The sequence below is a fragment of the Buteo buteo genome, chromosome 9 (genome assembly GCF_964188355.1).
Source record: "Buteo buteo chromosome 9, bButBut1.hap1.1, whole genome shotgun sequence".
In the NCBI taxonomy this organism is placed as follows: Eukaryota; Metazoa; Chordata; class Aves; order Accipitriformes; family Accipitridae; genus Buteo; species Buteo buteo.
The window spans coordinates 43,288,598-43,300,540 of NC_134179.1; the positions used below are offsets into that span (position 1 = coordinate 43,288,598).

General features: G+C 67.3%; 2 protein-coding genes across 14 annotated transcripts; one reads left to right on the forward strand and one right to left on the reverse strand.

Annotated features, from left to right (window-relative positions):
• Positions 1-256: 256 nt before the first annotated feature.
• Positions 257-8,588, forward strand: ATXN7L3 (ataxin 7 like 3). Of its 2 annotated transcripts, XM_075036338.1 has the most exons (13): positions 261-487; positions 2,270-2,382; positions 2,494-2,626; positions 3,160-3,331; positions 3,856-3,953; positions 4,255-4,277; positions 4,395-4,440; positions 4,740-4,771; positions 4,892-4,960; positions 5,354-5,397; positions 5,545-5,616; positions 5,915-6,048; positions 6,364-8,588. In XM_075036338.1, exons 2-13 carry the CDS (start codon positions 2,332-2,334, stop codon positions 6,510-6,512), a joined length of 1,023 nt encoding a protein of 340 aa, XP_074892439.1. In that variant the 5' UTR covers positions 261-487; positions 2,270-2,331; the 3' UTR covers positions 6,513-8,588. The 2 variants fall into 2 exon arrangements, with proteins under 2 accessions (XP_074892437.1, XP_074892439.1); XM_075036336.1 differs by having other exon boundaries at positions 257-487; positions 4,255-4,440.
• Positions 8,589-8,850: 262 nt separating this feature from the next.
• On the reverse strand, positions 8,851-11,835 carry TMUB2 (transmembrane and ubiquitin like domain containing 2). Of its 12 annotated transcripts, none has more exons than XM_075036346.1 (5): positions 11,784-11,825; positions 11,001-11,086; positions 10,862-10,898; positions 9,942-10,667; positions 8,851-9,590 (listed from the first exon to the last, which is right to left on the reverse strand). In XM_075036346.1, exons 4-5 carry the CDS (start codon positions 10,481-10,483, stop codon positions 9,230-9,232), a joined length of 903 nt encoding a protein of 300 aa, XP_074892447.1. In that variant the 5' UTR covers positions 10,484-10,667; positions 10,862-10,898; positions 11,001-11,086; positions 11,784-11,825; the 3' UTR covers positions 8,851-9,229. The 12 variants fall into 12 exon arrangements, with proteins under 12 accessions (XP_074892447.1, XP_074892443.1, XP_074892452.1 ...); XM_075036342.1 differs by having other exon boundaries at positions 10,862-10,924; positions 11,784-11,813; XM_075036351.1 differs by lacking the exon at positions 10,862-10,898 and having other exon boundaries at positions 11,784-11,826.
• Between the last annotated feature and the right edge of the window lie 108 nt (positions 11,836-11,943).

Below are 11,943 nucleotides of genomic sequence, written 5' to 3' on the forward strand. Positions count from 1 at the left end.
CCCCCTCTCGCCCCGCCCACCCCCTAGCCACTCCCCCTCCGCCCCCTCTCCCTCCTCCCGCCCCGCCCCGGCGCCCTCCGACAAGGTGCCGGCCCCGCGCGGCGGCGGCAGCGGCGGCGGCGGCAGCGGCGGCGGCGACGACGATCGTTCCTCATTGGCCGCTGCCCCGCACGGAGCCACCCCATTGGCGGTGGGCGCGGGGGCGGGCCGTGCGCGCGCCGGGTGCGGCGCCCCGCCCCCTCTCCCTCCCCCCTCCCCCCCCCCCCCCCCCCCGCCTCGGGCCGCCGCCGGGCGGAGGGAGCGCCAGGCCCGGCCCGCCCCGCTCCCCGCTCCCGCTCCGGTCCGGCCCCGGCTCCCGGCCCCGGCCCCGGGAGGGCGGGCGGCCCTGCCGCCGAGCATGGCGAGCCGCCGCCGGACCCCGCGGTGGAGCGGTGGGGGGCTCTGACCCGAACTCAGGCGGCCCGGACCCGACGGGCCTTCCCTGCCGGTAAGTAACCGACCGATCCACCCTTCGCGGGCTTCCCGGGCAGGAGCTTCCCGCTCCCGGGGTCCCGCCTCGCCGTGGGGCCCTGCAGCACCGGAGAAGGGGGGGGGGGTTGAGCCAGGGGACCCCGCCCCGGAGGACCCCGATCCCGCCCCGCTCTGCTTTGGGCCCCCCCCCCCGACCCTCAGGGGGACCCCCCTCGGGACCCCCCCGCCCCCCCAACCCTATCCCCCCCCCCCCCGTGACCCCCTCCTGCCCCCCCCCAGCCCCAGCAGATCCCCCGCGACCCCCCCCCGCCCTGTGGGAGACCCCCAGACCCTGACACCCCCTTCCCCCCCCCCCCCCTCTCCAGCTGCCCCCCCCCCCTTTTAGCCCCCCCCCCCCAATCCTCAGCCCTGATGCAGCACCCAGCTCCTGCAGGGGTTTCTCAGCCGGGGGGGGGTGTGTGTGTGTGTGCGCGCCCCCCCCCAGGGGCTGGCATCACCCCCCCCCTCCCCAGGCTGGCATCACCCCGGGGGGGGGGTTAGGCAGGGTGCAGCCCCCCCCCCAGCTGGGTCCCTGCATCCCTTTTGTTCGACTCCTCCAGGCCTTGCCTGCAGGCCTGCCTGCAGCAGGGGAAGGGGGGGGGGCAGCACCAGGCAGCCCCCCCCCACACACACAAACCCCCCCCCCAAGGCTCTGCCTGAGCCACACCAGCCTCTCAACCCGGGGGGGGGGCGCCAGGGGGGGGCCAGGAGGGTCCCACGGGGCGGGGGTCTGAGCCGGTGCCAGCCGGTGTTTCCTCTTTCCGCGGCGGAGGGAAGAAATCCCCGGCTCGGGTCCGGAAGCCGGTGCTGGGGTGCAAGTTGGGGGGGGGGGTGTATGTGACATGGGACCCCCCCCCCGCCTCCCCTGGGTGCCAGTGGTTGGGTCGGAGCCCCCCCCCCCCCCCCCCGCTTCCATGGCAACTGGGGGACGCAAACCGCTGGCCAGTACCCACCGTTGGTGGGTGCTGGTGGGGGTGTCTTGGTGTGAGTTTGGGCCCCCCCCCCCCCCCCAGTCTTTAGACCTGCTGTTGGAGGGGGGGTCTGGGGTGGTCCCTGGGGGGGGGGAACGACACACACACGACATGGTGGTCCCCATCCCTGCCCTGTCCCCTCCCTCCATCAGCTTCAAGGGAGGGTGATGCAGCAAAACCCGCTGCCCCTCTGGGGGGGGGGGGGGCAGCTTTGGGGTGCATCGGGGGGGGCACCTCGAGTCCCCTGTGCCCACCTGCAATCCAGAGATGATGGGGGGGGGGGCTCCTGGGGGGGGTCCTGATGCCTTGGTGATAGCCAGGTATGTCCCAGGCTGGTCCTGGTGGGGAGGGGGGGCTGGCAGTGGGGGGGTAGGGGGTGGCCCCCCCCCCCATAGTGGCCGGTGGGGAGAGGCCTGATTTATCCAGCGGGAAGGACTGGGGAGCGGCTGTCCCTCCCTGGGAAGTTGGCAGGGGGGGGGGCCGGGGAGCAGATCTGAATCCGGGACCCTTCCACGTCTTCCCTTGACTTACCCCACTGGGGGGGGGGGGGGTTGGTGCCAAGCTGGGGGACCCCCATTCCCGCCCCCCCCCCCCCAGCCTTCCTATTCCTGGCATGTTTAACCCAGGACTCTGCCTTTTGGGGAGGCTTGGAGGCACTCCAGAGATCTTGGGGTCTACATGTTCCCCAGGGTGTGAAGTGGGCTTTTGGCTTGGGGGGGGTCTGGTGGCCATGAGTGAAGTGCCAGCGTGGCCCCTGCCTCTCCCCTGTCCCCCGTCCCCCCCCCCAGCGAGACCCCCGCGTGTCCTGTGCTATGAGCGTTCGGCGTGACTTCTCCGCGAGCAGTTGCAAATGAAAATGGAGGATATGTCTTTGTCTGGCCTGGATAACAGCAAACTGGAGGTAAGCGGCTCCCCTGGGCCTGTCCGTCTGTCCCCCTGGACGGTCCGTCTGTCCCCCCCTGTGCCCCCCGCCTCCCTCCCTCATCTCTAACAGCCCCCCCCCTTGCCCCAGGCCATCGCGCACGAGATCTACACGGACCTGGTGGAAGATGCCTGCCTGGGCCTCTGCTTCGAAGTCCACCGGGCGGTCAAGTGCGGCTACTTCTTCCTGGACGACACGGACCCCGACAGCATGAAGGACTTCGGTGAGCGCCCCGTGGCCCCCCGGAGACGGGGTGACGCTGGCAACGGGGAGACGGCGAGCGTCCCGCTCCCGGTGCCACCGGGAAAAACCGTGGAGAGGCTGCGGGGAGGGATCGGTCGTCCCCGTGCGTAGGGATTGGGGCGCAAGCGGTGCCCAGGGGGATGAAACGCTCGGTAGCCCAAGTGTCCCCCCCAGCAGTGCCGGTGCTGCCGGGATGTGACTGTCCCATCCCAGAGGAGCCATTTTGTAAACCCCTGAGTTGAACCGAACCCCAGAAATCCTGCCTCAAGCTGCGGTGCTGTGCCCTGGGGGAGCACAGGTGGGTGGGTGGGGGCAGGAGAGACCCCCCCCTTGCTGCACTGCTGCTGGTTTCAGGCCCCCGAAGACAAGCTGAGGGTCTGGGAAGGGACCAGCGGCCCAAGGGACACCCCGCCCCCAAAAAGCAAAGCACCGGAGCCGGGGTGGCACGGGCCAGCGTCGCCTCAGCAGCAGAAGGGGTCTTGGGGTGGGGGCTGACGCGTGTGCTTCCCGCAGAGATCGTGGACCAGCCCGGCGTGGACATCTTCGGACAGGTCTACAACCAGTGGAAGAACAAGGAATGCGTGTGCCCCAACTGCAGCCGCAGCATCGCCGCCTCCCGCTTCGCCCCCCACCTGGAGAAGTGCCTGGGCATGGGCCGCAACAGCAGCCGCATCGCCAACCGGAGGTGAGCGTGTCCTCCCCAAAAAGCCGGGCTGGGAGCTCCGGTGGTCCCCCCTCTGTAATGGGGAAACTGAGGTGCAAGGGGGGACTGAGGCTGTGGGGCTGTGTCTCTTCTCGGGGCGGAGGATTTGGGCACCTCCATCTCAGCACTGACGAGCCTGGGGTGGAAAGTGGGCACCTGGGCTCTCCCCCCTCCTTGCTTTTCACTGTGGGGGTGTGCGTTCTTGCCCCCCAACCCTGGAGTCCCAGCTCCAGCTCCTCTTGCTTTAACCCGCTGCTTCCTTCCTTCCCGGAAAAACAAACCGGGAATCCTGGCTTCTCGGTTTCCCACTTCCCTTAGTGGCTGCCGGGGACCCCTGTCTTGGATCTGGGGCTGGGACTGTCTGGGGTGGGCATGACAGTGCTGGTGGGGTGCAGAGTGGATCCTGGGGTGCCAGGGAGGATGCGGGATGGATCCTGGGGTGCCAGGGAGGATGCGGGATGGATCCTGGCTGTGGGTCCCTGACCTTCCTCCCCCTCCCTGTACAGGATCGCAAGCAGCAACAACATGAACAAGTCGGAAAGCGACCAGGAGGACAACGACGACATCAACGACAACGACTGGTCCTACGGCTCCGAGAAGAAAGGTGGGGGGGACGTGGGGTGTGTGGGTGCCAGCTTGGCCGGGGGTCCCTGGCCCCCGTGAGGGGTGGGGGACACGTCCCGGCTTCCCCGTGGCCCTTGAACCCCAGTCCTGGGCATGCGTGCAGTGGGTGGCAGGGTGCGAGCAGCCGAGTGTGGGGGTCCCCGACTGCCCCACCCCATCCCTGGGGAGGGGAACCTCCCGCCAGCAGGGGTGGAGGGTGGGCTGGTGGCGGCTGCTGCGGCGTTTGGGGCTAAATCCACCAGAAAAGGTAAAATTTGTCCCTTCTCTGTCTCTCCCCATAGCAAAGAAGAGGAAATCGGATAAGGTGAGGGGGCCGGGGGGGTGTTGGGGTGCTGCTGGGGGAGGGGACCGGGGTGGGGGGTGTGTGGAGGACACGGGGGGGGCACCTTGCACCCCCCAACACCCCCCGCTCTCGTTGCAGAACCCCAACTCGCCCCGCAGGTCCAAGTCCCTGAAACACAAAAATGGTGAGGGGGCGTGGCTGTTGTCGCCGGGGGGGGCGGGGTTTTTTGCCGCCCGGAGGTGGGGCATGGTGGCGGGGGCGGGGCGTCGCGGCGGGGGCGGGGTTTGGGATGCTGGCAGGGAATGGGGCTGGGGCGGGGCATGCGGTGGAGGCGGGGTATTTGGGGTGGGCGGGGCACTGGCGGTGGGCGGGGCTTGTTCGGAGGCAGAGCTCTCCCTGGATGGGGCTGGTGGCAGCGTGGGGGGGTACAGGGGGGGCCAGGCTTCGGGCAGGGACCCTCCTCACCCCCCTCTTCTCTTCCAGGCGAGATCGGCGGGAACCCCGATCCCTTCAAGGTGAGCCCAGGGTGGGATGCGGTGGCGGGGGGAGACGGTCCCCAGTCCCTCCTCTGTCCCCCCTGGGATGTCCCTGTCCCCCACTGGCCCTGACCCTGCTCTCTGCCCCCCCCCCCACAGTACAGCAACTCGGCGGGAATCAACTATGAGACACTGGGTCCCGAGGAGCTGCGGACGCTGCTCACCACGGTGTGTGGCTGGGGGCGCGGGGTCGGTCACCGCGGGGGCTTGGGAGGCACCGATGGGTGCAGGATAAGCCCAGTCTCCACCTGGACGGCATGCAAGGGGACTGGGACTCTCCTGGCTCAGCTCTGTCCCAGCAGGGCTGGCTTCCAGGCTGGGAACAGGGACATTTGTGATCTGACCCCAGTGACAGGGGCGTGCATCTTCCCCTAGAGAAGCCCTGCACCCCACTGGGCAGAAGGTCCCAATCCTGGGGGAACGTGGTGGCTGCTCTGTCTGGGAGGACAGGACAGCACTGGGAGGTTGGGGGTCACTGGGACTGGGGAACCCATGGTGGAGCGCAGCCTGGGGGCCACGTGGCTGCTCCTCCGCCTGCTCACCCATCCCTTCTCTCCCCAGCAATGCGGGGTCATCTCTGAGCACACCAAGAAGATGTGTACCAGGTGAGAGTCCTGGGCTTTCCCTGCTCGGTGGAGGGCTGCGAGGGGCTTTGTAGGAGGTCCCCAGGGTGCCCGGATCGCCGTGGGAGCTTGGGGGGGCAGGGGGCAGACAGCAAAATGCCTGACTCAACCCCATGCCTCCTCCATCAGATCCCTGCGGTGTCCCCAGCACACAGATGAGCAACGGAGATCGGTCCGGGTTTACCTCCTTGGTCCCTCTGCGTAAGTGAGAACAGACACCCAGGGTCCACAAGGTCCCAGGGCCGCTGTCCTGGTGTGGGGATGGAGGGGGGGGGGCTGCCTGGGGTGCTCAGGTGGGGCTGGGGACAGGGACACCTCCCGGGGAGGCTTGGAGGGGACAGGAGCAGAGGGCCGGGGTTGGGATATGCAACCCAGCTGGGTGGTGGGGAGCTGGGTCGAGCCCCCGGCATCCCCCTTGTATCAAGGTCTGCGGTACTGCGGACTCCGTCCCCCACCCCCCGTCCCAGGGGCTGGGGACCCCCGTAACACCTCTGCTCAGGTCCCTGCCCGAGGCGGAGGGCAGCGTGGAGAACGACAGCTTCGAGGTGGCGGAGAGCCAGGCCATCATGAGCCGGCTGCAGTGGGACGGCTCCTCCGACATCTCGCCCTCCGACTCAGCCTCCTCGAAAGCCAGTGAGTGTTGGGGGGGGGGGGCAAATCCTCCTGCGCAGACCCCTCTGCGGGGGAAAAACTGGGTGTTCCTGGTGTCTCCTCAGCACAAGAGGGGACAGACAGACAGACAATGGCTACCTAAAGCTGCCTCGAAGAGTCCCTCGAGTATCTGCTGGGACATCTTGTCACACACCTTCCCGGGGTGGGGGGAATGTTTTGGGGTACATTTTCCTGTGTATGGATCGGTGATGGAGGGATCCTCTGTGTTTTGGGGGGGCTTCTGCCAGCCCAGCTGTACCCTAACACCCCCATCTCCTCCCTTTCTCCCCCCCCCAGGTACAAACAACTCCGAGTCCCGCAAGACCAAGAAGAAGAAGCCCCACTTGGGGCTGGTGAGTGGCGCCCCGGGGCTCGGCTCCAGCAAGAAGAAGAAGCCCAAACCCCCTGCGCCCCACACCCCCAGCATCTACGACGACATCAACTGAGCCCAGCGGAGCTGATGGTGGGGGGGACGGACAGACAGACGGACACAGGCCGGGGCAGCCCCTCCCGCCCCGGCTGGGGCAGCCCCGCGATTCGGACACAAAGCGGGTACCCGGGGCGCGGAGGATGGAGGACTTGGCCATCGCTGCAGGGGGTGGGGTGGGGGTGGGGGGCTGGACTTGGGAGCCCCCATTAGTGCCCCCCTTCCTTCCGCCCCCCCACCCCGGTGCCTCTATTTATTCTGTGACATAGTTTTTGTACGTGGGGCTCCCATCAGGGTTCTGAGGGGGGCTTCTCGCTTGGAGATGGGGGCACAACCCGCGCTTCCTTTCCCACTGCCCACCCAAAAACCAGCTGCGCCCCCCTCCCACACGCGCTCCTCCAGACCACCCTTACCCCAGCGGGGCAGGGGGCACCCAGGCCCTCAGGGCAGGTCCGAACCTGGGTGATGGAGGTGCAGATCCCTCCTGCCCCAGGGGTTTGGGGTCACCCCCCAACCTGGGGCTGCTCCCCCTCTCCATGCCCCGGGCTGGCACTCGCTGGTCGGGCTGGCTCAGGATGGGGGGGAGCATGGTGGAGGGGGCTTTTTCCTGCTCAGAGGAGCCAAGTGGGGACTCCCATACACCCCTAATCTGCTGTAAGCAGCTGGATTTGGCTGCTGGGGGTGTTTGGGGCCTGGCACTGCCTGCACTGGGTCAGGGCCGGGGGGGTCTGCATGCTGCATCCTTCATGTTTGGGGCTGTTTGTGGGGGACACCCTGGGCTACGTCCCCAGCTCGGTGCAGGGGGAGCTGCTGTGACCTTTCCTGCTCCAAACTGGACTCTGTGTGGGAAGGGGGGACCCCAACCTGCCAGGGACATGCCGTGTGCCTGGCAGGGCTGGGAAATGCACCGTACCTCCACAGCCAGAGTGTGACCTGGGGGGGGGGACACAGCCCAGCTTGGAGGCAAAGCCCCCCCTACTTTGTATCCCCAGGCTGCTGGCCCAGGATAGCTTTGCGTCCCCATCCCCACATGCCTGGGGACCTGCTGCTGCAGTCAGGGGGGGTCCTTTGCGACCCCCCCAATAGCTCTGGCTGGTGTTCGTACCCCCATGGACTCCAGTCTTTGGCTGGGGGGGTGGCCAGGACCAGCGCCCCGCTGTGCGGGCCTGGGGAGGACAGGTCCCTCTGGCCAGATCCAGGTCTCCCACAGCCCACTGATAACCCCCCCCCTGCTTCCAGCTGTTTTCTATCACAGGGGCTGTCAGGGACAGGGTTGGCTCAGTCCCCTCCGTTGTACCCCTCCAGTGGCTGTCTGACACCCCGAGTTTGGCTATATGTCCCTGGGGGGGGTGGGGGGGCTGCTTCTGTTGTCCCCCCCCTGCCCTGATGCCATGGTGGGGTGGCTACTCCTTTTGGTGGGTCTTGCAATTTATGGTGCTCTCGACTCTGGATTCACTATTGTTTTAAAACTGCTGCTAAAGGCTAGTGCTGTGGCAGGACCTGGGGGAGGGTCCCCATGGAGCCCTGGGCACCCCAAACCCCCCGGGGGGGGACCCCCAGCTGCGTGGGGACCCCTGCACAGTCCCTCCCCGCTGCAGTCGGTGGTAGCTCCTGGCATGGCTTTTGGGCTGGGGGGTGGGGGGGGGGGCCTGGCCACCGGAGCACGCCAAGCTGGCCTTCGCGTGCCCCAGGGCCTGAGGACAGGAGTCCAGGCACCCAGAAACATGGGGGGACCACCCTGGGCACCCCCCCGACCCTGCCCCACAAACCGCCTGGGGAGGGCACGGTGACTGGGGGGTGAACGGACACAACCTAAGCCCCTCCGGCTGCGAGAGGTGCCACAATTTGGGGTCCAAGGGGTGTAATGGGGCTGGGGGGGGCTTGGATATGCCCTGTTGTCCCGTCTCCCCCCCCAGGTCCGTGTCCTTGCCCATGTGGCAGAGCCAGCGGCCGCCCAGGGCTCTCCTGGGCTTGAGACTTGTATTTTTGCGCACGTACTCCATCCCGTACGGGTAGTTGAGCCGTTGTAAGGTCTGTGTGTCCCATTAGTGGGTTGTGGCTGCCCCTGTAAATAAAACTGCATCTTGACTTGGTATCTCTGGCTCATGGCTGCTGTGCGGTGCTGGCACCCTGCTTAATTAACCACAGGTAATTAAGCAGGGCCATTGTACCCCCACCTCTCATTGCCCAGCCTGGCTCCCGCCACTCGATTTACCAAAATCCACTTGTGGGGCTGTCTGTTTTTTCTTTTTTTTTAAACACATCCTTTCCAAAAGCATGGGGAAGGCAGCAGGGTGGTGAGCCAGTTGCGGTTTCACCAGCAGCCACCCCTCGGGCAGGAAGGCAAGCGCTCGGGCTGACGTTACACCTTTTATTTGCTTTTAAAAGTCTCTGGGAGGAAGCCACAGCCCGTTCCGGTGCAGGGCCCTGGGCTCGTACCCACCATGCCATTCACCCAGGCCAAGATCCTGCCCCAGAGCCAGCTCCTCCCCGGAGCTGTGCTTGAGGCCAGGAGGGAGGAGGACAGTGTCTGGGGGGGGAGTACAGCCCCTTCTGGGGGGGGGACGGGGGACAAAGTCCAGCACCAAGACTGGGAAGGACGTGCCAAGCTCTTGTCGTGCCAGCTCCAGTCACCATAACGTTGCGGTGAAGAAAGCAGTGCCTGCCCGAGTGCTGCACAGGGACAGGCTTGGCGGGGGCGGGGGGAGCGGCCCTGGCATCTCCCGGTCGAGTTCCCTACTGTCCGTACATCCCGAACAGCAGGAAGCTGAACAGGACGGTGAGGCCGATCAAGGAGACGGTGGCCGGGGCGGTGAAGAGCTGACGGTAGTTGATACGGAAATACCAGACGACCGCCAGCACCACCATGACGGTGGGGATCATCAGGTTCCCCCCGCCGAGGGGAAGGCTGCCGGCATCGGGGACAGCGGCGCTGGGGTCGGGCAGGGTGGTGGCGGTGGTGGCACTCCGGGAGCGGTGGCAGTGGATGACGCAGTTGTCCGTGATGTGGAGCGAGCGGAGCGTCCGCCCCTGGTCCTGCAGCAGCTGCCCACGATAAATGAACTTCATCTGGCTCTCCTGGCCTGGGAAGTATTTGCTGCAGAAGGAGGGAAGAGGTCAGAGATGGGGCTGGGGGAAACCCCCCCATGGTAAAATTGATGAGGGTCCCGGCTCAGGGGGACAGTGACAGCACTGCCACCACACGCTGTCTCGTCTTTTAAACTTGTTATTTTAAAATCGGCACCTCCTTATTTTTGGAGATCCCTCGGCAAAGCACAGGGGTAGCGGCGCAGCGAGAACAGATGAAAACCCTCCACTGTTCTCAGGCAGAACGGTGGAGAGGGGGCTGTTTTGTACAAGGCAGGGGTCACAAGAGCTGTGGGGGGAGGAGGGGGGTTTTGCAACCAGGCAGTGCTCCCTCATGTACCCCCTCTCCCTCAGGACTTACCTCTTGAGGCCCCCCACGGTGTCCTCAGGCCGGACCACGGCCACCTCCTCTGTGTCGTTAAGGAATTTGAGCCGGATCTTGATGAGGCCGGAGCACAGGTCACTCTCCCCCGGGGCGGGCGGCCCCCCCTGGCTGCCCAGGGCGCTGGGCTCAGCAGCCGAGGTCCGTTTGGGCAAGCTCCGGATGTCCAGCAGTCGCTCCAGGCTGGGGTCGGGGGGGCTGCCGCTGTCCCCCTGCTCCACCGCCGGCCCCGCTGCCGCCCCCCCTTCCTCTTCCGTTTTCTCCTCTACATTTTCGGGGACCCTGGGGGGCTCCGGGGCTTCGGCCACCCCCACCGTCCCCACATAATGTTCCACATGGCCGAGCCGGATGACGGCCGCGTCCCCGGCTGCGACGATCGTTCCCAAAAGCTGGTTGCTGCTGTCAGCGACATAGGTAGACAGCCACGCCAGGACCAGAGCCAGGACCAGCACCACGACGCCGGCCACCACCGTCACCTCGTCCCCCACCCCTCGGATGAAGGTGGCAGCGGGGGGCTCCATCTCTGGAGTGGGCTGGAGGAGCCGGGATTCCCCCTCTCAGTTTTCTTTCTGCCTTAACTCCCGCACGAAGCCTCCGTGCCAGGTGCAAACCGGCCGTGCGGCGGCAGCGGGGACCCCCAGGGCTGCTTTGTGGTCACGTTCAGCCTTAAAATAAATCCTGCCGCTGCTCCCGCTGCACGAATTGCTGGAGGGAAGGGAGATTTCTTTACTGCAAACGCTTCTTTTTTGTTACCAAGATACCAAAGCAGCAAAAGCTGGGGCCAGGGTGATGCTGGCGGGGAGCCGTGGGGAGCTCTGAGTGGGCAGGGAAGGTGGCAGCACCTCAGTGATTGCGGGATTTCTTTTAGGAAGCAGAACTTATGGCTCAGGAGTAATTACCTCGTCCCTGCGGGGAGGAGGACGATGCTATCGCTTCCTACGTGCCAATTAGGAGCACAGCACCTGTAATTACAACCCGAGCTGGAATCGGCCAGGGCAGAAAGGAGCCGGGTGCTCAGCGGGGCCGCATTCACCTTACCGGGGTCAGCGGATGCTCCCGGTGGGCTCCCGAAGCCCCTCGGTACCCAGCCAGGGTCACACCATCCCCAAGCACCGGCTCCGTTCCTGGAAGGGAGCAGAGTGACGGCCGGCAGCGGGGCGAGGAGCCCGGTTAACGTCGGTCAAAGCCTTCCCGGTTCTTTCTGCAGCGTTCCCTTGCCCGGCCGACACCGGCCCCGGTGGGGAAGGGGCGCAGCCCAGCGGGGGCGGGACAGGGCCCGGCTGGGGAGAGTTAAACCCCCTGGGAGGGGACGGGGGGGGGGGCGGCCAGGGGCCGGGCCAAGCAGGGGCAGGACGGCGTGGGTCGGTGTGAAACGGTCCCGGTCGGGTCAGTGCGGGAGTGAAGGGGGGGGGGGGGCACGGGCGCTCTGGCAAGCCTAGGGCTGCGCGGGGAGGCCCGGGGGGGGGTCCCAGCCAGGCCCAGGGGGTCCCGGGGAGGCCCTGTGGGGTCCCTGCCAGGCCTGAGGTATCCCGGGGGGGGTCCCTGCCAGGCTCGGGGGGTCCTGGGGGGGGGTCCCTGCCAGGCCTGGGGGGTCCCGAGGGGGTTCCCTGTCAGGCCCAGGGGGTCCCCGCTGGTCCCGGGGGGGTCCCAACCAGGCCGCGGGGGGTCCTTGTCAGGCCCGGGGGGTCCCGGTCAGGCCCGGGGGGTAGTGGGGGGGGTTCCCTGTGAGGTCCAGGGTGTCCCGGGGGGGGTGTCCCTGTCAGGCCCGGGGGGGTCCGTGCTGGTCCCGGGGGTTCCCGGTGTGGCCCCGCCCGCACTCACCGCGTCCCGCCGCCGCCCGCGCGCCGGAAGCGCCACGTCACAGCGCCGCCGACGCCGCGGGGAAGGCGGGGGGGGGGGGGGGGATGTGGGTGGGAAAGGGCCGCGGTCGCGCACGCAGTGCGTCACGGCCGCGCGGCTAAAGCCACGCCTACTGGGCGTG